A 23,888-nucleotide genomic window follows, 5' to 3' on the forward strand; every position below is an offset into this window, starting at 1 on the left:
CACACAGGTCAACAGTTTTAAATGGCAGTCGAAACTCGTTACCTCCTGGTTGGCCATTGTTGCACTGAACTGTGCCGAAAAAGCTTCTCTACAAACTTTTGCTCAGTAGGGTGCTTCCATGAAACAGAAGTACGTGTTGTCGTGATGCTGAAAAATGTAGACATCGTATACAATTTGATAGTTATAATGATGGCTGCTAGGGCTATGTTGTGCAAGCTTTTGCCATTCTGTCCAGTAAGCACAGAGGCAATCATTGTGGGGCTTGTGGTAGTTGCCGGCTGGCCACCCATGGACCTGACCATCACTTCTACAATCATCAGTTCAATTCATGCCCGTGAATTGTAGACGATTACTGCTGAACATATTAGTAGAAAGCTACCAGCGACGGTTTGTCGCATGCCACCATGTGAATGGTTGCAAAGAAGGTCACTAGGCCTAACCAGCAATTTTTTTCAGGAGTCTGCATTTAAAAAAGCAATAATTTGGTGTTAAGCTGACAAGCTCTTCAGATTTTTCAGCTTACACATCACTACCGTCGGGACGCAATAGCATAGCTACAGCAGTGTATAGAAAGAAACTGAACAGCACAAATACCTGCTTTGTAACGGTTTTATTAAAGATATAAACTTTGTGCCCACACCCAAAGACCTGAGCTTCTTTCCATCGCAGTCTCTCTTTCATCATGACTAAGTTATTTCTCACTCTTCAGGCCACAGCATATTTTGTACACGTAGTGACATTGTTATGTGACACCAGCAAAGCTCAGAGGCTTGCTGTGACCTATTGGCTGTCGCAAAGCCACATCCCTGCAGCAGGCGCAGCTGCTGCTTTATAGTGAAGACATGGCCTTTGGAATAATTCCTTTTGCCTTTAAAAAATCTCCAGCGTTGGCCGCATACACAGTATCACCGCTATCACCCACCTGCAAGTGGACCGATATAAAGCGTAATCCCAATCACACAATGCCGTGCTCCTTGAGCAAGTTAGAAGCTATCACAATACGCTGCACTTCGCTGGTGCCCTCGTAGATCTCGGTGATGCGGGCGTCACGGTAATGCCGCTCTGCCGGCATGTCAGTTACGTAGCCCATGCCACCTAGTATTTGTAGTCCCTAAAAAGAAGACAAAAAAAAAAAGGCAACGATAAACTAGCAAGGAAGGAAACCAACGTTTGTGAAGCTTCCACACAACAATAAACAGTGCAAATGTGTGCATTTGCACTGTTGAACTAGCACGCATGCTCAGTGGTGTAACAGCACTTGTCAAATGAGATGACAGGTTTTCACCCGTGCAAATCACCAGGCACTGGTCAAGGATGCTTTAAATCAGTGCAACTTATTGTCCCAAATTGCCTATGATGAGACCCTGTCTATTAGAGTATTATTTTCAACACACTTAAGAACTTGCATAACAAATGTAAATGTAACAAATGAATTATAAAGCGAAAAGAAAGTTATTAGCAGTGGTTGAATAAGGGCTTTCTCAAGCTGGATCCAATGTTCTGACAAAGGGAGTTAAATCGTCTTTGTCAGGGCCCAACAGACAAGTATTCAAATCGAAATTTTAGCTGAGACATCATTTGCTCAACCACTGGTGATCACTTTGAGTCTCCATCTTCCTCTGGTCCCCTGTCTTAATAGGAAGCTTTAGCTTGTGGCCAACTCCGATGTTGCCTATTCAAATACATGTAAAACGCAGAAATGGTTTTGATAAAACATCAGGATCTATTTGAATTAAATTTGTTGCAATTGAGAGTAAAAGTTAAATTCTAGGAACTGTTCAAAAGTGGAATTTTTTATTTAGGAGTTGGAATTTTTTTTGCACAAGTTGCCATAAATTGGTATGCTTAAAAAAAAAAAAGCACAATGTTTACAAATGCGCAACTCCACACCCAAAACAGATATCGCTGTTCTGTAAACTGCAGCTGTTAGAGCATCTAAAGTGGACAAATTTGATATATGAATTTACAGCATACGTAAAATTGGTGCAATGTTTACGAGTGTTTTGCAAAAGTCCTACTCACGTAATATTGGTATATTCTATAGCGGCGTATAATCTACCAATTTTGTCCGCTTTAGATGTACTATTAGGTACAGTTTACAGAATTGTGATATTGTTCTTCATTGCCGAGTTATAGTTGTAAACTTGATAGTTTCACATATGTGTATTTTTAAAAATTTTGCAATATTCAAACAATTTTTTATAAGAAAACTGACGACCTAAATGAAAAATCTGTTTTCTACAGTCACTAGCTTTTTAACTTTTTCTTTTAAAAGTAGCAAAGCTCATAAAATTCAGTGCAGTAGTTGTCAAGAAAAAAGATTTTTCCTTTCCCACGTATTTAGAAATCAGCCCCCGAGCTAAAGCTTCCTCTTAAGTGACGTTCTGTCTTAAGAAGGAGTCACATTCTTAGTGAGGAGTACTGCATTTTGCTTTTAGCACCACTCAAGATCCTTTGAGACGAAACATTATTCTAGTGGAAAAAGGATGTGAGGAGGACAGGACACATGCTGACTCGTCATTTTCTCTACGCTAATCTATCCTTTTCCTTTAGTGGGCCCTGTTCCAGCGTGGGCCAAAATGAACCTCTCTGGGGCTCACGCAGACCTCAATTTACTGAGAGACGCTGCATTCTTGCTCGCGGAAGGGAACTAGGGGTTGGCTGTTTTATTGCACTTGGTGCTGTCCCGAGCACGATTTGTGACATCACGATGGTCATTCAATACCAAAGGCAGGCCTCACTCTGATTACCCGATGCTAGCAAATATTGAAAAAGACGCCATTCCCATTTCAGTTAACTAGTATGAAACGGAAAGAAAATGGTGTTTTCACCTTTAGAATGGATGTCTGCATCCAAATAGCAATGCTGCGAGTCCAGCTAATCGCACAACAAAGAATTTACCCACCAAGCCTGATCGGCAACTTATTTGTATTGTCCTAGTACAAAGCCTTGAGCGATGTCGTTGGTGCCAATGATGTTATGTCCGAAAGCCTTGATTGACATTTACTCCCGATGCACTGCCGTATGAGAAAATGCTTGTGAAAGTAGAAAAGTAAGGCAAACATACCGAATTATAGCGTCGGTTCGCAGGTGCTTCTGCCCGCTATCATTCAATCAAAGCCGTATTAAGAAAGTGCCAGGTCGATTAAATTATTAACGCTGTGCAAATCATGCAGTCTTGGTGTCGTTAACTTCATGAATGCATGTGGTGGTTGCGTGCCTTTTGGATCTGTTCCCAAAATACATCTGTACAATCTCACACCTTTTCTTTTTACTGCAACAGCAGTAGTGTGTTCTGTTTGGTGACAAAATTGTCGTTTTTCTCATCATACACACTGATTGCTGCACCAACACACCATCAATGTCTGAACTCGGCCACAGGCCACTAAAATCCACTAGCGAGCCACATGCGACTCGCGGCCTGTAGATAATCCCGCTCTGAAACAATGTTTAGTCGACCAGAGCCAACAATTCCAACTTTTCACTTTTACATCAAAATCCTCCGCCTTACCTGATGTGCTACAAAGGTCGCTGCCTCTGAAGCAGCTAGTTTTGCCATGGCAGCTTCCTGCAAAGATAGTGGACACATAAATGCTAAGTGGCATTCAAAAAGCATTGTGGGTATGGATAAAGCAGTATCTTGAGTGGGCAAGGCAACAACATGCTAAAACGGATATGCTGGCTGACAGACATAATGATGGTGTCAGGCATATATGGCAATAAAAGCTGTTATGTACTGCCATGAAATACATGTACTGCCAATCTCTTTATAGAGACCAAAGGAAGTGGGCCCAATACATGACAAGGAGTCTTAAATGAGAGTTCAAAACAATACAGAACAAGAACGCAGTCACAGATAACACAATGTGAACATAGTGCACAATCAGAACTACTACATAATCTAGTCGGCTCCAATTTAATATCTGATTTGTTGATGTGATTAAATGAAAAGCAACATGCTTGAAATTTCAATTTAAATCCGGGGATTCATGTGCTAAAATAATGATCCGATTAGAGGCATGCTGTAGCGGTCAACTCCAAAGTAATTTCGACAACCAGGGTTCTTTAACGTGTGCTTAAATCTAAGTACACAGACGTTTTTGCATTTCGTCCCTATCGAAATGCGGCCACCACGGCCGGGATCAAACTTGCAATTTCGAGCTTAGCAGCACAATGCCACAGGCACTGTACTACTGTGGCAGATCAATATGCCTGAAATAATTTCATTTTAACTTCCTAGTGAACTCATCACTGAGGAGGAATACATTGGTTTTGTTGTTGTTGAATGCTCTTATTTATTTTGGGTACCACATCAATATGAACTGTCTATATATGCAATACTGAGTTCAGCAGTCCTGTACCGAAGCATCAAGGTGCTGCTAATATTTGAAACTGCAATTTTTCTATGAAAATTTGCACCTGTCACATGCAAGTTTGCCGGGCAAGATGGTAAAGTGCTGAAATTTTTTCAATAAAATAGTTTTTTTTTTTTTCACATACAACACCTCAGCAGAAGTTTCAGGGCAGAAAATCCAGAATATCTGGCTCCTGCACGGCATTGGTCGTGGGAACTTTGACAGACTGTGCATTTTCACAAGTGCAAGTGGAAGGACCCACAAGTTGTTTTTGTTAATTGCTTGCAGAGATCTTGAAGCATTGAGTATATACCAAGCTAAGCAGTTTGTGTGACCATATTGCAAAGACACTAGTGGACTGCCCCAACCTTCCACCACCTAGCTCACCTTATAAACATACCTTACACCAGCACAATGATACCATAATGATTTCTTATTCACAGCTGTGTTTAAACCTGGTGTAACTTTTTCTGGCGCAATTTCTCAATGCGTCATACATCGCGTTTCATCAAGTGGCTATGGCTTTCTGCTGCTAAGGACAAGTCTAGCATGATGATGTGATTCAATAATGAGCATGCTACAACTTGTGTTAAATAAATGTGGCATTTACAACTAGGTTCCTAAATACAACCAGACACTTAAAGCACTACTCTGAAGCTGCGATCAATTATGGCACCTTGACAGTTTGTACACTAATAAATAAACCCAGTTGCGAGCACAATATTTTACCTACAGCCGTTTTCTTTTTAACCTCAATACCAGCAAACAAGTTGCCACAGGAGTGTACACAGTGTGAATGAAAATGGTGATTGTCCAACCTTGCCCCAATCAAAGGGACTGTCCAGTTCATATTTTTTAACAGCAAAAAAATTTCGTTCCTACTAATAAACGCATTATTTGATAAGAAATTTGATTGAAAACCGCCCTTATTGATTGACTGACTGATGGTGTCTAAGGTCCGAAGTCAACACAGGGACTACTGAGAGACACCACAGTTCTGAACCCCTTTGCCCTTGTTGTTAACATGCATCTACAGCTTCGCACAAGGAAAAGCATTTCTTCTTTTTCACTCTGCCTCCACAATAATGCAGCCACCTGGGGCTGGCAAGTGAGCCAGTAACTTCATGCCCAGCTGCAGAATGCAGTCATGACTGTACATAGAATGACATGCAATTTGGACATTGTTCCATGACTTCTTAAGAGGAAGCTCTAACTTGAGCCCAACTCCGGCACGGCCTATTCAAATATAGTCAATGTCCGATCTTTCGGATTCCCTAGGGGCCATGAAAACGTCCGAAAAAACAAATGCATGCCTTTTACTGCCCCCAAGGGCTCAAATCGCCACAGGCACGTCCTAAATGACTCTTAAGGCCTGCCAGTACATTTATTAGGTGCGTCAGTGCTCGCACTACGATAGGAGATGGCGGGTGTAAGTGTGTATAATTAAGGAATATATACCGTGTCCCATGACAATTGCTCCTTCCCACGCATGGTATGCTACAATGCAATAGTTCGTATGCTTCACTGCATAACACTGCTGTATTTAGGCAAAGTTGACTTTTGTAAAGCATTATGCAACACGCCGTGCTTTCCGAGCTTCCAATGCATTGGCGAGGATTACAAAGGCGGAGTGTCGGTGCGGTGCCATAGCTCACAGCACCGAACAGAAAGATGCTTGGTAACGAACGTCGAAGTAGCTAAGCCTAGCGCTGCCGCGGTGGTGGCTACGGCTGTCAGCGGATTTGCGTGCGAGAGCGCTGGCTCGAGCACGTGAGATAATCAAAATGGTGGCGGATGGTGGATACGATTAATGCCGTTTCGGAACTGCGGTCATGGCAAAAAGTCCAAAAAATTGAACGGCAAAGGTTATTTGTGCCATAAATTTTACACGTTTTTATACATTGACTCTATGGGGTATGGGCGGTGCCACGAAGGTGCCCGAATTATCGGGCATGTCCGAAAAATCCGGCGTCAGGAAAGTCGGCCGTTGACTGTACATGTAAAACAGAAACTGCTTTTCCGAGATAACCCCAGGACCGGACCAATTTTGATTAAATTTGTTACATTGGAGAGAGAAAGTTCAACTCTAGTGACTGTTCGAAGCCGAATTTCGATATAGGGTCTGAACTTTGTTAAAGAATTCTCAAAAATTCAAAAGTTAAAAAAAGAAGAAGCACGAAGTTTACAAATTAATAGCACTGCATCAAACAGATATTGCGGCTTTGTCAACGGCATCCATTAGACCATTCAAAGCAGACAAATTTGATATGTCTTACGTGAATTTGCTACGTTGTGCACAAGGGTTCTGCAAAAGCTGTATTTCCGTATTACTAAATTATTTTAGATACATGTGTAATATATCAATCTTATTTGCTTTAGAAGTACTATTAGATGCAATGCACAGAATTGTGATACCATTTTTCATTCCCGAGTTACAGAGTTGTGAACATGATAGTGGCGTTTTCTGAAAATTTGTGATTTTTGCCAATTTTTAATAAAACATTGACTAAATCAAAAATTCGAAACCAGCAGTAACGAGCTTTTAAGTTTTTCTTTTAAATGCAACAAACCTCGTCAAATTTGGTGCAGTGGTTGCCGAGAAAACCGAGTTCACCTTTTACACATATTTAGATAGGAGCACCAGAGCTAAAGCTTCCCCTTAAACAAAATGTTCCAACCATGCCTTCTTCCATCCTCTGTCACATTTCTCGAATTTCTTAAACTAAGCTTCACACCACATTTAATAAAGAGCAACACATGGAATGTGCGCCAATACATTCTCTTGCCGATAACTACGCAGTGTGTCCAGGAAGCCTTAGGTTCTTGAAGCAGCGCTGCCCACAACAGTGATACAGCCATGTGCTGCACTAACGAATCTTTCAGAGGATTTAACAAATGCAAGTGCTAGCATGCCCTTTCAAGTTTACCAGCGGCGACGCTACATAAGCTTGCCTACTACACAAGCATAGACACTGTATGCTTAAAATTTCATCTTTCTACATATTTGTACCGAAATGAGACTATCATTTCCACACACTATCTGTACGAATAATATGGAAAGCACTAACTCTAAGAATCCACAAGCATTTTCTTTAATACAATGTACATAGCCTACCTAGATGCTGTGTGTCAACGTTTGCTTGCGATGCAATAAGCCACCTATGACATTTCTCTTATGAACCAGTCCAGCCATATGGACTTGGATTACATACCAAAAACGCAAAGCGTGCTATCAAAGTTTGCAGGAGACTGGAAAAATAGCCGCTGGTTATTTTAGATTTAGAAAACCACGCACACAAAACTCTTGGAAATGTTCATGGTGCACCTACGTAATACACTCGCTTCATCTAATGGAACTCACCTTGGTAAACTTTTGGCCAGCATCTTTCAACATTGCTGCCCTCCACGTTAGCAGACGGGCACTTTCTAACCTCACTTCCATGTCTGCGAGCTTCATCTGATGGAAGCAAGGAAAAAGGTAGAAAACATCACTCTTGTAGTGCTACTGCCCATGATGACACTACTTGCATGCAAGTAGTTTGTGTTGATGTGTGTAGTTCTTGTTGTTACCTTTATTTTGCCTCCTCTAATTTTTTTTCGTTTTGGACTAGTTTATTAAAGATTATGGGAGAACTGGCCCTAAAGAAGCCTACCTTTCCAATTTGCTTCAAACATAAAAAAAAGGAAAAACCCTCACAGGTGTGTGCCAATTTGACCAACTGATACATAAAAGACAGCGAAGCTGTATAAGTGACTTCTCACACCCTTCCGAAGTACCAGAGGTCTACGTGCTGACTGTTCTTGGTAATGATTTTTGGTAATGATTTGGTAACGTTGCCTGTGCATTCTTACTGACACCATGGTCTGACGGCCGCCTCGAGGTTTCCACACTGGCAGCGCTACTGGTTGCTCGTTACCACAGCAGCCGTACAAGCCCCTAGGTGATCTCTAATGTTGAGTTCGTAAAATGTGATTTGTGAAACAAAAATAGCGAATTAGTAGCCAAAAAGACATGCAAAGAAGTTGTTGCCTATTTGTGTCAGGTAACTTTTATTAGGTAAGATAACGTTTCAAAGCAAATATTTGGGAATCCGATGCAGGATGTGTTGCCAACTGATACCGAGCACGCCACAACACAAGAACGGCTGTGAAACTCCCCTTTACAGATTCACTCTAAATAGGTAGGCATAAAAAACAAACTCACAAGAAAGATGCATTCTTTTTTTTTTGCTTCTTTTATAAGCATACCTCTTCAAACTACGGCTCTATGCATAACTGGTGCCACCCGGTAGGATGGCATCTCCCATCGAAAACTGAAAGTGGGAGAAAATTAGTTTTTTCTTACACTTTCCATTATTAGTATTACTACATTTATATTAAGAAAACAATGTCAATTTCCACCATGCTTTCTTTGGCTTCAGTGTCCCGTGCCTTCACATGGTTAGACAGCTCATGTTCTTTAAAGATCATTGCATGCTACAGGGCTTCATTAAGAGTGACTGCACTGTCATCCGTTGTAAAGATGGTCCAGAGGTCGTATAAGAATACCTAAGAAGGTAAATGTTGTGATGGTTCATACCTCAAGCCTTAGCACGCTAATGCTGTGCCACCGACATGATTCCTAGTGCAAATATGCATAGTAGATCTATGTATGCTAAAATATACAAACTAGCAGCATTCTTCACTGTGATTAGTTTTGCATTTTACGAGTTTCTCATTAAATTGAGCACAACCTGCAATCAACAACATTTTGTGAAGAAATAATAAGCAAGTGCAATAGCGAGAGCTTGTGGAAAGAAAGACTTTATAGATGAAAATAAAAGGAATGAAGAAAGAGTGCAGAAGCAAGCAACATCGGGAAGAGGAGGGATAAAGTGTATGTGCATACAATGGCATGAAATACAGCGTGTCACGTGTCTAATTAAACTATGAAATACATGAAATGTCTTGATACTGCACAGGATGTTATACAGAGTGCTTGTTTTTCTGCTATATTCAATTTGCGGTAGCCTCAACTGCATTTTCTGCAGAAATGCGAGTATAATAGATGAACCTGGTTATATATGCACTAGTTGCTTTTGGTCATCTCCACACTATCAGTGCCGGGTGACAAGCTTAGAACAAGAAGAAGACACTGCTCCATTTTGGATGCTTAGGCAGTTATCTAACAAAGGTGAAAGTCAAGCAAGGGAATAATAATACACACACGTAGAAACAAGCTGGGTTGAAGATGAAGAGGTTGAAGAAATGAAGATTTCAATTTATGTTTTACCTTCATTTTGCCCTCACATTTCATTTTCACTAGTGCTCTTCAAACTTTTTCACAACTTGCCCTTGTCTATGGACAAGTTCAACAAGAAAGCGAACAAGTCCCAATTCTTAATTCAACACAAATTTGTGTAGTGTATGGGAGAAGCCTAGCCACAATACAGTGCTTCTCTTAGTCTTGTACATGTTTCCTTCCAGGTTTGAAACGAGAATTTATATCTCAATTGTCATTATAGTGTCGAATGCTAGTAAGCTAAAAGTATCTTTTGATCTGCATCACAATTTTTGTACACATTTCTGGCTGCTTCCTGGTCCCGACCAGCATACCTGAATAGCCTGGAATTTGTGAAGGGGTTGATTGAAGCACTCCCGCTTGCCAGAGTATTCCATGGCACAGTCTAAGGCTGCTTGGCCAATACCAAGTGCCTGGCCTGCAATGCCAATGCGACCGGAGTCCAGCACGCTCTGTGGTTGGTGAGGAAAACTAGGTCAGTGGGCCATCTGTTTGTAATCAGAAGCAAAATCAATGGCAGACAAGTAACAACCTTTTAAAGAGCCCCAGTATAATGCAGACACCTCTTACCATGACCATGCTGAAAACAATGAACTTTCCTGCCAAAATAGAAAACAACAGCTTGAACACGAGATATACAGCAGTTTCTTTTCTTCTGATTGTATTACTATGTGCAAGCAAGAAAAGTTACCCTGTTGCAAATGTACAAGCAATCATAACAGCCCTTTGACTGCTGCACCATTAAGGTGCTCCTTCCAAGTTGCTTGTTGATAAATACTGGTGCAGGGAAGTTAACATATCCGCTGACAGTCCAGGTTTTGAGTTTGATCAGAACAAGGTGGCTTTGCCTTTACAGTACGTGTATGACAGGATGCACTTGACAGAGCCGGAAGACCTTCACAGGATGAAGCATGCTCACAGGTTGTAGCTCTTACAGTAATGCTATTGTCACGTCGTCGTGATGGTTAACAATTAGGTCGTGACACAAAAGCGAGTCACAAAACGAATTATTTATTGGGCACACCTGTGCCTAGAAAAACAAATTACACTTGGGCAGAACAATGGTGGCAAGCACATGAGTCGATTGATGAAACCTGACCTGCGGGTAAAGCGCGTCGGTTATTCCTATGCGGCTCATAAAGGTTCCAGCGTAATAGCTAGTGCTTGTGTGCCTTCCAGAATTTTCAACATTATTCGTGTTGTGCATGTGATCTGATTACACAAAGTTCGGTGACAACAGTTGAGAATGTTGCGATGGATGCAGGCATGCCTAGCGGCGAGTGATAACATAAATTGTTAGCAGGTGATAAACAATTCCAACAAAAAGACAAACAAGTACATGTGTCGCTATGTTTGAACAGTCTGCTACAGCAACAGGCTAACTTATGCATTATGGTTTACACAGTTCCTCCCAGTGATAAGTGAAATGTACAGCCACTGAACCACAATTAAAAACTAGCTGAGTGTGACAAACAGTAATGTTTTAAGTGCAGTCATGGACTTCATCGGCTTATTAACAACTGCAGATTAGGATGAAAAGCAGTCTACGTGGACAGCAAGGCACAATGCAGTGATAACATTCCTGTGAGTACATGCAAAATTAATGTGCACCACAAGATGCAGCAGATATTGTTCTAGCGCAAGCCAGCTCACCATGGCAATCTTGAAGCCTGCCCCATCTTCACCTAACCGGTTCTCCTTGGGTACGAGGCAGTCTTCGAAGATGAGCTGGGCCGTCGACGAGCCCTTAATTCCCAACTTGTCCTCCTTCTTGCCAAGGCTCAGACCGGGTGACGGCATCGGTACAATAAAGGCATTGATGCCCTTGTGCTTCTTGGACTTGTCCACCGTGGCCATCACCTGCATACGTCAATCAGTTGTTGCTATAGGCCACTTTTGGTATTTCGAAACAGAGACCCTAGGAGCATTTTTTTCTCGTCCTTTAAAACAAATTGCTAAGTTTGAACAGAATGAGAGACCTTAGTGGCCTCACCTTCCATTTCTTGCCTGCTAAATTTAAAGGGGCAATGACATCATATTTTCCACTATTCATTTTTTTTTTTGCATTAAATGAATGTCCTAGACCTTGAAACCCTAGAAAATATAGTGACAAGCCTCAGAGTGCCGTTAATATTTTCATATAATAGCGTTTCTACGGCCAGTTTCAGCTTCGTTGCCCAGGAGAATAGATACTGTCTCATGACATCACGACACAGTATGTGGTCCAGTGGGAGCTGGACATTGCAATGTTTTGACACGCACTCTGGCTCACTTGGTCGTCTGCTATGCTGGTACATTGTCCCTCCCTAGCAGCAGCACAAAAGGCAATCGAGTGAGCCAGAGCGAGTGTCAAAACGTTGTAATGTCCTGCTCCCACGTGCTCCTGGAAAACAAAACTCAAACTGACTGTAGAAAAGCTATTATATTAAGTTATTTAGGGAGCTCCGAGGCTTTTCACAATTTTTTATAGGGTTTAGAGGTCTAGGACCTTCATACAATACAATAACTCAAGTAGTCGAAAATAGTACAGTTAAACCTGCGTATAACAAACCTCCATATAACGAATTCCTGGATATAACAAAGTTTTTATATTCCCCGCCGTTATTCCACAGAAGCGCATGCATTTGAGACCTCTACGTAACGAAGGGGCAGAGGGAGACCCCCTCGAAATAGTGAATTTTCCCCGTGGACAACCTAGAGATTTCACCCCAAATTTTGTCATTTTTGCGCGAGCAGCAACCAGAAGCACCTTCTCCGCTGTGACGGAATGCAAAGCGGTGGCAACGCGCTTGGCGCGCTCGAATTCACGGCGACTGCGAGGTGAGAGCGAGCACACGTGTGTGAGCGTCCGCGAGGCGGGCATGCATCCCTCGTCCCGGTGATCTTACGGCCGTGGGCGTGACCTTTCCCTCTCCCTTCATTCAAACCTGGCCATATAGAAATGCCGATTGCGATATGGTAGCGAAAATTTAGGGTCGTACCCCTTAAATCTAACGCGCACTTTTTTTCGGATAAAACGGGTCCAAAAATTGCCTGCGCGTTAGAATCGAGTACGACCCTAAATTTGCGCTACCATATCGCCATCGGCATTTCAATATGGCCGCCTTCTACGCACTTCGAGCCTAGCTCCCGTAGCTTCGACCATGTGCTGTAGTATGTGTGCTTAGGCATTAGTCTACCAATTTAATTAAACAGCGAATGTTTACAAGTTTATACGGCCGATAAAACTACTATCCTTACTTCGTATAGCTGTCTGCTAATTTGCTGTCGCAATCGATGATTCGCCTTTCAGGCGAAACTGGGACTTTTTTGTTCATCGCAACTTGGGTGCATTGGGAGTAAATCCTGAGCGATAGTTGTATTTCTGTATGAAAGCATGAGGTGCGCGGTACTGTAACGGATTTTTTTCCCTCTCTTTTGGTCATGGAAAACGGGTGCGCGTTACAATCGAGTAAATACGGTAAGCATTTCTTTTCCAGATTTTCGTGCCGAACCTGCATATAATGAAATCCTCTTTATAACGAAGTTTTTCGGGAATTTGTCAATTTCGTTAGATCTAGGTCTAACTGTATGTCAGTAACTCCTTTAAATTTCACCCACAAGAAGCAAACTTTAGCTCCTGCCACCACTTTTGTATAAAATTTAATCAGTTAAGTGAATCGGCCTTAAAGCAAAACATGCAATGCAGGGAACATTAATGAGCTTGAGGCAGAAGGTGCAAATTTAATATTTGAGCTTGTTAAAGCATACCCAAAAGAAAAAAAAAGATTTTTTTTTTCTTGCACTTGAACACGTTCCCCTACCCTTAAAACACGAGGGGCTGAGGGGCAGAGGTCGGAGGCACACAACACTGATAAAGTGCGAGTCATAGGATCTATAATAACAAGCTGCATGGCGAGACATTGCAAACATGGAGCTGTACTAGCGGTAGGCAGGAGAGACTACTTTTCCAACTCACATACTTCTGACATAAGCTAGTGAGCATAATCAGTGCTGCTGTGACAATATTGAATTGACACGAGTTATCTCAAAGCCCAAGATTATCATATTGGGTTCAAATTGTTGGACAGCAAGAAAGACACAGAGAGTCCACTTATTTCTCTGCCTTTCTTTTTTTGCCTATACTCGTCTGATACTATTCAACGAAATATTTTCCCAAGGAATGCATTTTAGTGCTTTTTGAGAGCAATTTACTAGTATAAGTTCACAGTGTTTTGTTTTAGCGTCCCTTCAAACACAGCTTTAAGGATATACAGTCGATCCCAGCTATATTGAACACAAAGAGGATTGTGAAAGTTTGATATATAGTTTCATATATGATAACGTTAACGCCTACAATTTCTCGTTCCATCGTTCTTCGTGTGGTCCTTGACTTGTTCTTGAGCTTCTTTGTTAACCTCCAGTTTCTGCCCCATATGTTAGAACCGGTAGGATGCAATGATTGTACACTTTTCTTTTCAACGACAGTGGTAAGCTCCCAGTCAGGATTTGGCAATGCCTGCCATATGCACTCCAGCCCTATTTTATTTTTCTGTAACATCCGGTCTACAAGAAGACAAACCCAGCGGCACAGACATGTCCAGCTCTTTATTTCATGCCTGGAGCCACTCAGTAAAAAAGATAGTGTCCCCCACACTGGATGCATATCAGAGTGGGAGGCCTTTCGTGTTCCTGAAGCAGCAAGACAACATTCTTTTGCTGTTAAAGAATGGACGCAGTTTGCATGAGCCACCCCTATTTAAAGTGAGCAACACTGAGACATTGCTAATGTTTCCTCTATGGCATGTACTGCCCTTCAGATTAAATGTCTTGTTTGACAGCGTCTACGAAAACAGTGCTGTTTCATTGTCATGGACTACTTTTGATGGCATAAGTGATAACGGTACCATTAGGAGAAGTGCACTCACAGGGGCGAGGCGCAGCATTTGATATATTGAATGTGGCGATGAATGGATGTGCAATGCACATGTAGTACAGCACTATACTTTTGCACGGAATTCGCAATGAAATGTTACAACTGTTTAATATAGACAATAATTCGATAAGTCTGGGTTTGATATATGCAGGAACTACTGTAGTGTAATCAACACTCGAGAGACAAACTTACAGGTTCATTTTACAACATACCTACTATGCAGCACCATAACAGTAATGCTGTACAGAAACTGTTCATTTAGTACTTCACAATTTACTGCATAAAGACTAAACTAATGAAAAATGATGTTACTGATTGTTATGAATTTATTTGAGTTAATGCTAACAGCCATGTCGCATCACTCCTTTCGAAGATGCACTGACAGATAGTATAATATGTATGCAACATGTCTTACAATGGCGGCTTCACCTTCGTATGCACTTGTTATCCAAGCCTTGGTGCCGTTCAGCCTATAGTGGTCACCTTCCAGAACCGCTGTCGTGGAAGCTGCACCAGCATCGCTGCCATTGCCTGAAAAGAGTATATAAACACAGATAGCAATGAAACATTAAGCAAGATAAAACACATTAAGCCCTAGTTATTAGGCCCCTCTTACAAGTGGTTGCACCTGCTGTGGACATACTGCATCACACAATAGCAACCCCCAAGCTAGGCAGCTGCTCACAGGATTCAGTACAATTTTCTTAATCATTTAGAATATGCCCATGCACCTGCTGCAACCACTACTTGAGGCAGCTTTCAGTCCCCTGCAAAGCATATGGTTGCTGCCCACTTATTTGATGAGTGTACCACTTTGCCTAGGCATCACGATTGTCTCAAGTGCAAGATACTGTCTTTTCTGCGTATAACCCGCCCCGCATAACTATCTCCACTAACTACAACAACCTGGAAAGAAAAAAAAAAGTATATATATATATATATATATATATATAGTGCATATAACCTGCAAAATAGGTGTGTACAACAGCGCTCAAATCTTTCTTTAAACAGTCTCCATTTGCGGACGCAGGACTCAACCATATCATACATGGTTCCCCACCCTTCTTCGACAACACTAACAATTTCCAGCTTCTGCTGTAAAGGACTGCCATCGAGCGCAGCTCATCTTGATCTGAGTTCCGGTTTGCCGACACTGTGTGCACTGTTCGCTAACTACCAACACAACCAAAACGCAAAATGGCGACCCGAAAAAAAGGAGGAGAATAGGCAATCATGATAGGAAGAAGGGAGCTTCAACACACACGGATGGGCTTCCCTAGGAGATAAAAAAAACTAATTGGCTGCGAATTTTGCCTTGAGGTGTGGTTTTACAGCAGTGCAGCATAGAACCTACACCCTAAGGCAGAATTTCCATGTAACCCTATACTTCATAGCTAAATGAAAAAGAAATATTTGTTTCGGATCAGAGGCACATAAATATGGTAGTTGTGGCAGAAAACATAACTTCAGGGAGTGACGCTTGCGTCAATACCCCTTGTACAGCCCTTACTGAGAAAGAGCTTGAGCACTGTTATCTTCAGAGCATTGTGTCAATGATAGGATTCATCAAATTGCTGGTTCTAATTTTTACGTACCCTGTGCATATGTGATGACTGGATAGACAAATGCATACAGTGTGCTATGTAGCATCTTTCTGCAAATAAAATTGTTGGAAGTATGAGTACTGTGGTGTTCAGCTCCGTCTCTGTGTGTTTCGCACTGTTACATTTAGCAATGCAATACCAATACGCCCAAGCACCCTATCTTGTACATTACCTGAGAGCTCTTGGCAGGAATAAAATAATGCGTAAAGAACAACAACAAACTTAGTGAAATACCCTTGACATCCAGAAATGGAGAACAATTCTATTGCTTCAAAACAAAGTGGAGTGCAGTGGTTGCAAAAAGGGCCCTATCAAGTGCATAAGAGTTTGAGAAGATGGTGTTTAGAAGAAACACTCATCAGATGCTAGTTAAAGGGACACTGAAGGTAAATATTAGGTCAAGCTAAAGTGATCGATTAGTGCTCGAAAACCTCAGAGGTATCAACATTGTCACGAACAGAGCCTTAGCAATCGAGAAGTTGAGATAAATGCAGGACACGATTAGAGATTCCCCTGGGACATTCAAGTACTAACCCGATGACGAAGGCACTCATTATATTATTATACTGTCACTAGCACTCAAGCACTGGTAATAAGAGCATCACTGTATTGCATTAGAAGATGAAAGAACTCATTGACGTTACTCTTGACAACGAGAGGGGGGGATGAAAGGTTTGATTTCCTCCACTCTGCGCCGCCCAGGCTTTCGCGTTTCAGTAATTTCGTTATTGCGTAGTGCTGCGCTGGGTTTGCTAGCTCATGGAACTCACAAACTGCACTTAATTGAGAATGCCACATCCATGTGATATTGTGGGATTCCCAAACGATCAACACCACTTGACTGAGAGCAGCTGCAGCGGCAAATTCAGCACTCTGTCTTGCCTTGGTCACGCTATGCCTGCGCATTTGCATTTTGTACAATAAACAGTAGTGCCGTCTGTCTGGCGCCGCTTTCCCAAGTGACGGCAGCAAAGGGCGGTGAAGGCGTATGCAACATTACCAGTACCCTGATTGGGGAGCAGGAGATTTTAACTGTAGTAAAGGTATTCGGACCCTTCAGATGCAATTTTCTGGTAAACAATGTCTTTTCTTGGCACGAAACAAGCGCTGCGAGTTTTTTGGAATGGTATCTTAACAGTTCACGTCGACTTAGTATTTGCCTTCAGTGTCCCTTTAAGTCTATAGTTGAACCTCAATATAGCACATCATCAGATGTAATGAGGTTAGCCTACAACATTTGTTCCCATTATCAGCACATAACGAAGCTTTTTTTTTTTTCTTCTCGGATACAACTTTGTTATGGTGAGGTTTAAATGTGTTTTAACCAAAAGTGATGCTATGAAGTGACCACAATCGAATGCAGCTTTTGTTCAATATACATTTTATGAGCTGCTGCACTGCTAGAACACATTTCCTGTGTTATAAATGTTGCGGTACCAACGAAATACGGCATGATCCGTCCATTCCCTGTCCCGACAAATTAATCATATAGTCCACTTCCGTTAAATCAACCCTATCAGGACCAATGAAACTGATCGAATTAAACAAGGTGCAGAAGAAACGCAAGAACACACTGATTCATTTGCCAGTATTTGCTCGTTTCTAACAAGCCCCCAGAATTCTGTATGCCCAAAGTAGAAAACTAAAGTAGAAATGACATTAAAACTCCTCAACAAAGTAGAAAGCTAATGTGCACCTCACTTTCTCGCAAAATAAAAATAAAAAAGAATGTGTGTGCATGCACGTGTTTCCCAAAGGCAGTTTGCCACAGAATTTTCTAACCATTTTTAGGGTGTTCTATTAAGTTGACCAAAGGTGACCTTACTTTGCTTTTTTACGCCTTATAACTTCACTCCATCGAAAAATCTTCTAAAGCTTTTTCAAACAATTTGCTTCATGATTTAAGTGTGAAATACCTCATTTTACCTATTCACTATGCCATATACAGTATAGACCACTTATAACGTAATCGTTTATAGTGCAGAACTCACTACAACGCGGCCTTTTCTGACTCCCGTTTACCCTTCCATAGAACTCCATGTATACGCATACCGCTTACAGTGAAGCCGCGTGAGACGAATACCGGTTATAATGCAGCTTCCGCCGGAAAATCTCGCCGACAAGGGTGACAGCGAGCAAGCTTCTCAACAAGGTGCGTGCTGCCGGCCGGCGTATGCATTATTAATTGCAATCAAACTCTCGTTAATTCGGACTTATTTGGCCGCACCATCGGTTAATTCGGACTACTTTCGGAGCTTGGTGAGCGAGGAGCGTCGCAAATGTGCGACGCAAAAAAGCGTCCAACTGAAACGAAGCGGCGGAGTCTGCATCGCCACAGCAATCAGTTGAAATTGTACGTGAATGACAGCAACGCCAGAACTTTTCGAGCCTATTTCTGTCTTTGAAGCCTGTATTCTTGTGTTTACCGCCACGCATAACACCGCATTCGCCGCGGGCTTTCGTAACTAGTCGTCATCCACGATCGCGGGTTTCTCCGCAGCGGTTGCGGCGAACAGTAGTTTCGTTTTACTCGGTTCGCGCGTTGGCCGCGTGCCTAAAAAACTGCGTAGTCACCATCGATGATCGCATAGATAGCGACCGCAGTTTCGACTGCTAATTGTTGCAGCGAATGATAGTTAATTCGTCCAGACTCGGTGCGTGCGTCGGCCGCGTGCCTTCAGCAGCGCAAAGTCGCCGTTCATAATCGCGTCGATAGCGGTCACGGTTTTTTCCTGCAGCGGTTGCGGCAAACAGTTGTTTCGTTTTGACTCGGTGCAAAGCTGTCGAGGTTGAAGAGCACCGGCTACATCGCAATTATGTTTTCGCCAGCTCACTGGCAAAAACGTAATCGCGATGTGCACGCGATAGTACAAAGCGTGTCTACATGCTTGGTCTACATGTTTTGCATACGTGCAAGGCTTGAAAATCGTTGTTTTGGTTATAGTGTGGTACCGCTTCTAGTGCAGATATTCGCGACTCTGGCTACTTACGTTATAAGAGGTTTACACTGTATATGTACTTGTGATCGTCGAAAATGGTACAGACCTCATTGTTTCAAATATGCCAAAAGGCATAAATATTCCTCAATTCCAAGAACGTGGTCTTTAAGCACCTACAAAGTGTTGCCTTATGTAGTAGAAAACTAAGACTGCAATAAATGTGCCCCTCCAGCACTGACGAAATGGCTGCCATTGAGAACACGAAGACTGAGTCAACACAGCTTTCAAGGCACTGAAAATGTGCTGATGTCTATATAGTAAAACAAAAAAGATCGAAACACTAAAGATTTCCAACAATGGCACTGTAGCTGTCTATTAAGTAGAAAAGAAAACTACCTAAGTGGCCATGCTAAGTTCGTCTAAATAATTGTGAAAATGTGATTATTGCTATTGAGCTGAGCTCGTCCAAAACACTTGTGTGGTTAAAGTCAACTTTGCCGCAATAGATCTGTGGTGTGCAACAGAGCTAAGAACTTGGCGAAGGCGGTTTTGGTATTGTGTCCGACTGCACCGTGCCCAAGCAATTTTCAACCCAATGTTCTCGAAAAAAAAAAAGAAAGCAAATGCGTGCACCGTGCCCACAATTCTTTCACTCGCACAATAAAAACAGCCCAAACCAGAAAAACGCCTGCAGAAGCTATTTCAGGCTGACCACCTAGATGCACATGCGAAAATGAAATCGCGTGTATACCATGAACACCTGATCACGCAGAATGCACCTAATTTCCTCCCCCATCAGTCAGACTGCTGCACGTTCAACTGGGGTATAAAAAAGTTCCAAGTACCAAATTTTTAGTGCACCACAGGCTCTCAAATTCTGTCAGCTTGCTGTGGGATGCATACGGTTTAACATGCAATGCATAATTTAAACAAAAAAATTTAGTGTCATGGCACTTGACCTGACCATGACCCACAAGACACAAAAGCCGAGGAGACACATAATCTTCTCTACTTATGTGCAGTGCAAGCATCAAAGGAAGTGTGGTAGGATACAAAGGTCAGCTAGTTTATGAGGAACTGCAATTAAAAAAGCATGAAAACAGTTTCACCATTCAAATGTGCAGCGTGATTAGGCAATGACAGGCTGCTGTGTGTGTGTTATGTTCTTTCTGTCTTTTCGTCTAGCCATGTTGCACATTTTAATCATGACTCCGAACCAAATATCCCGCCAACATGCATTAGTGAAAACAGGACAGAAAGGAAGAGACAGCTCTGCATTCGCATCCTCGTTCTTGATCCATTTTTATGCCAGTCTTTTTTTTTTCCTTTTAAAGGAAGTGCACTCACCAGGTTCAGAGAGAGCAAAGCAGCCAACCTTCTCTCCTGTGGTGAATGGCGGAATGAACTTCTGCTTCTGAGCTTCAGTGCCGTACTTGAGGATGGCACCCAGGTACAAAGACTGTTGTCCAAATGAAAAACAGATTCATTCAGAGAAGTTAGATCAGTCAGTTATAGGAAACTGAACATGACCAGTTCCTTCTACTAATTTAGGAACCTGTTAATAGGCACTAAAGATGAATAAGCTGGACTAGTAAACTACACTTCTGGAATACAAAAATGCCTATGAGTCAGTAAAGTTGCAACTATGAAAAATGGGTAACAATGGCACCTAGAAGTTCCTACACTAGTGCCCTTTGACAGCGTTAATTTTTATATCATCTACTCGAGACAAGTTGATTGTTTATTGATAATCAAATGGCTACAATGCGCCGCTGAAAACATAGCTCCAAAATAAACATGCTATATTACAATTCTGCAAGCAGCACCTGTTATAGCACATTTAAATAGTCCTTTTAGAGCATTGTCAGAATGCTCCAATTGTTATTTATAACAATGATGAAGCTGTATAACAGATTCAAAGGACTTCAGCACCATTACCCTGGTTTTGCTAGCACTAGAGGAGCACGTAGACAGTCATATTAAAGCTTAGTTGTTTTGTTAAATCACTGCTAAAGCTTTTCAGCAGTGCTCAGAAATGACCAATAAAATGCGCCATTAGTGTGCTATGCTTCATCATTCGGTTGCAGTTCTGTCTGGAACAAATAGGAAGTGCATCATCTGCAGCAACGGAAGAAAAAAAAGTTCGCTGATATGAATGCAGCGCAATGGTAGCGCCATCTGTCATTGAGGGTCTGTCTCACTGAGGCTGCTAGTCGATCATTCGCATATAGCTGGTGGCTCCTCAACTGCCACTGTCCGAGGTCTCAGGGAGTCTTAAGGAGTCTCAGGGAGTCTAAGGAGTCTCAGGGAGTCTTAAGCCACTACCCAACTTAAACTCATCTTCTGAAATTACCGTCCCAAATTCTCAATGTTGGAAGCCTGCTTACATTGTTAACGCTCATGACGACCCCTGTGGAAGCACAACCCCGGCTGATTTCTTCCATTCCGATAGCATAGGCTAGGTAGTCCAAGCCAGCACCACCCAGCTCAGTTGGCACAGCTACAGCCATAAGGCCCATTTCACCCAACTTTTTGACCTGAAAACAGAGAAACGCATCCATTTTAAATAGAGGTGGGCGAATATCAACTTTTTCTAATATTAATAGTAAGTATCGAATATGGAATAGTCATACACAGACGGATATATTTATAGCAGGCATATTTATTTCAGTATAATTAGGTACAATGCTTGTAAAATGCAGTGAAAGAAGGACAGCCGACTTATTAATCACTAATTGTCATTAAAAAATGCACAAATAGCCTCTCAGCATCTTTAGAGCCTGCTTAAAAAGAAGCTTTTCAAGAATTAATTGCTGCTGTCTGAGTAGGTTTCCAAAAATGCCAATAAATGGCTGCCACAAAAAGGATAAAGAGTTGTAGAAAAAAAAAAAAGAAAGAGAAAGAAAGAAAAAGCTGCTGAAAGACCTGTGCCGTAGATACATGTAAAAGGGCCCTTTGCAAGGAAAACATCACTGGTTATAGCGTAAGAGATAAAACTGCTGCATAATTAGACTGCCAAAAACACTAAATGGCAGACTACAAGCAAAAATCACAGGTTGTCAGGTAGGCTTCCACCGTGCAACCGTAAACAAAGCCAGCATTACCCATTTTGTTCCGACACTGTTCAGACACGGTCACTTTATTGCATAGAAAATAAAAGCAGATAAAATTTTTTGCAAGCTCTGGCTGCAGAAGTGTAGAAATGCGAAGGATAGACGGATAGAAAGTAATGCTTTATATATACGCTGCGCCTGTCATTTGAAGCGCACAGAGGCAACAAAAAGCATGTAAGACCTGCACCAAGTGATGCTTTATGCCAGAAAAAAAAATTATATATATATATATATATATATATATATATATATATAGGAAGACAGTGATATATCACTGTAATCCATATATGTTCGTGAACGTTCAACAGAGCTTTTACCTGTCTAGCGCAGCTGGCAGGAACAGAGCTTTCACATGTCTAGCGCAGCTGGCGGGAGGTTGAATCATCTCGCTATTTCAAGAGCACTTTGCTGCTCCACAAGTTCAGGTAACTCATTCCACCCGCCGCGCAATCACAATTAGCCAAATTAGAATACTTACCTGCTCACGCGGGTACCGATGTTCTTTGTCAATGGTACCAGCAATAGGTTTCAGTTCCTTTTCTGCGAACTCCCTGCAGGTTTTGCGCAGCATTTCGTGCGTTTCTGGCAGCTGAACGTAAAGGTTCCGGACGGTCTGCCATCCTGCGTGTAAGGGAAGGAGTTCGGGGTCAGTAGCAATGACAAAGCTTGGAAATCTGATCACACAGGGGACAAACGTAACGACCGAGAAAAGAGTATAATGATATACGTTCTGAGAAAATACGTGCTGCGCAAAGCGCTTTTGAACCACTTTTTCGCTTTTGTTTGCATACGGACATTAGCAGTTACGCGTGAACGGCGAGTACCTTTTGTAAACAAGCGCAGCGAGAGCTCTGGCAAACTAAAAAGAAAGTAGACAACTCAAGGCCGACCGTCTCAACGGCGAGTTTACATGCTTTCATAGCGGAGCAACAGCAGGTGAAAATGCTAACCTTGTCAAGTGTTTACCGCACCTAACATTGCGGCACACAAAAAAATTACAAGAAGATGCTTTAGGACGCGTCGATAGCCCAAAATACACGGAAACGCTTGAACAATGTAGGCGTTACATTCAATCTGCTCGAGCAGTTAGGAGGCACTGGCTCGAGCTACCAGCGAAGTTCGATAAGTTCAGGAAAGTAGGCAGCAATAACCACTTACTATTGCACCCACTGAGGGGCCTGGACAGAACCTTGCGAAGCATTGCCGCTGACATGAATGACGGCTCCTTGTAGAATAATAAAACAGGCAGTCAAATTTACAGTTGCAAACTGTTTACCCCGCACCACAGTTCTGCGAAAAACCGCTTCACTGCAATGCTCACAGCGCATTGTTTCAAACCGAGATTTGTGTTGTCGCCGTTTCAAGCAAAAACTCTCCATCTATTCTAGCTCTCTATCAAATATAATCTCTTTGAAGTTTAGAAAAAAAATCTGAGCTCAAGTATCACATAAACATACATTTATGTATTGGACTACTTTAAAATTAGTTTCTCCTTCGTTTTCTAGTGTTCGAAGTCTGTGCTCTTGAAAGCGTGGCATGAAATACATAAAATAATTTTAAGTTGTTATAATGCACTTATAATAATTTTATTAGGCTTGAACTTTGTTTTGTTTCAGATTATTAAAAATAAATACAGTGAAAATTGTGCGGCAGTCATGCTAGTTTCGTAGCTTCGTCTAGT

At 41.9% G+C, this 23,888-nt stretch overlaps 1 protein-coding gene across 1 annotated transcript; it reads right to left on the reverse strand.

The window, feature by feature from the left end:
• Nucleotides 1–593: 593 nt before the first annotated feature.
• On the reverse strand, nt 594–23,883 carry LOC119446170 (short-chain specific acyl-CoA dehydrogenase, mitochondrial). Its single transcript, XM_037710527.2, has 10 exons — nt 23,366–23,883; nt 22,686–22,828; nt 21,482–21,631; nt 20,442–20,553; nt 14,967–15,082; nt 11,290–11,496; nt 9,951–10,088; nt 7,717–7,812; nt 3,512–3,568; nt 594–1,111 (listed from the first exon to the last, which is right to left on the reverse strand). The coding sequence occupies exons 1-10, from the start codon at nt 23,418–23,420 to the stop codon at nt 956–958; spliced, it is 1,230 nt and encodes a 409-aa protein (XP_037566455.1). The 5' UTR covers nt 23,421–23,883; the 3' UTR covers nt 594–955.
• Nucleotides 23,884–23,888: the final 5 nt, after the last annotated feature.

Source organism: Dermacentor silvarum, chromosome 3, assembly GCF_013339745.2.
Source record: "Dermacentor silvarum isolate Dsil-2018 chromosome 3, BIME_Dsil_1.4, whole genome shotgun sequence".
NCBI classification, from domain to species: domain Eukaryota; kingdom Metazoa; phylum Arthropoda; class Arachnida; order Ixodida; family Ixodidae; genus Dermacentor; species Dermacentor silvarum.

Bases quoted from the DNA above. Each gene is read 5' to 3' on its own strand.
- LOC119446170 (XM_037710527.2), bottom strand. From the start codon at position 23,420: ATGTCAGCGGCAATGCTTCGCAAGGTTCTGTCCAGGCCCCTCAGTGGG. The intron at 22,829-23,365 runs GTAAGTGGTTAT...CCTTACACGCAG, and splicing joins GCCCCTCAGTGGGTGCAATA to GATGGCAGACCGTCCGGAAC. The intron at 21,632-22,685 runs GTAAGTATTCTA...CTCTGTTTTCAG, and splicing joins ATCGGTACCCGCGTGAGCAG to GTCAAAAAGTTGGGTGAAAT.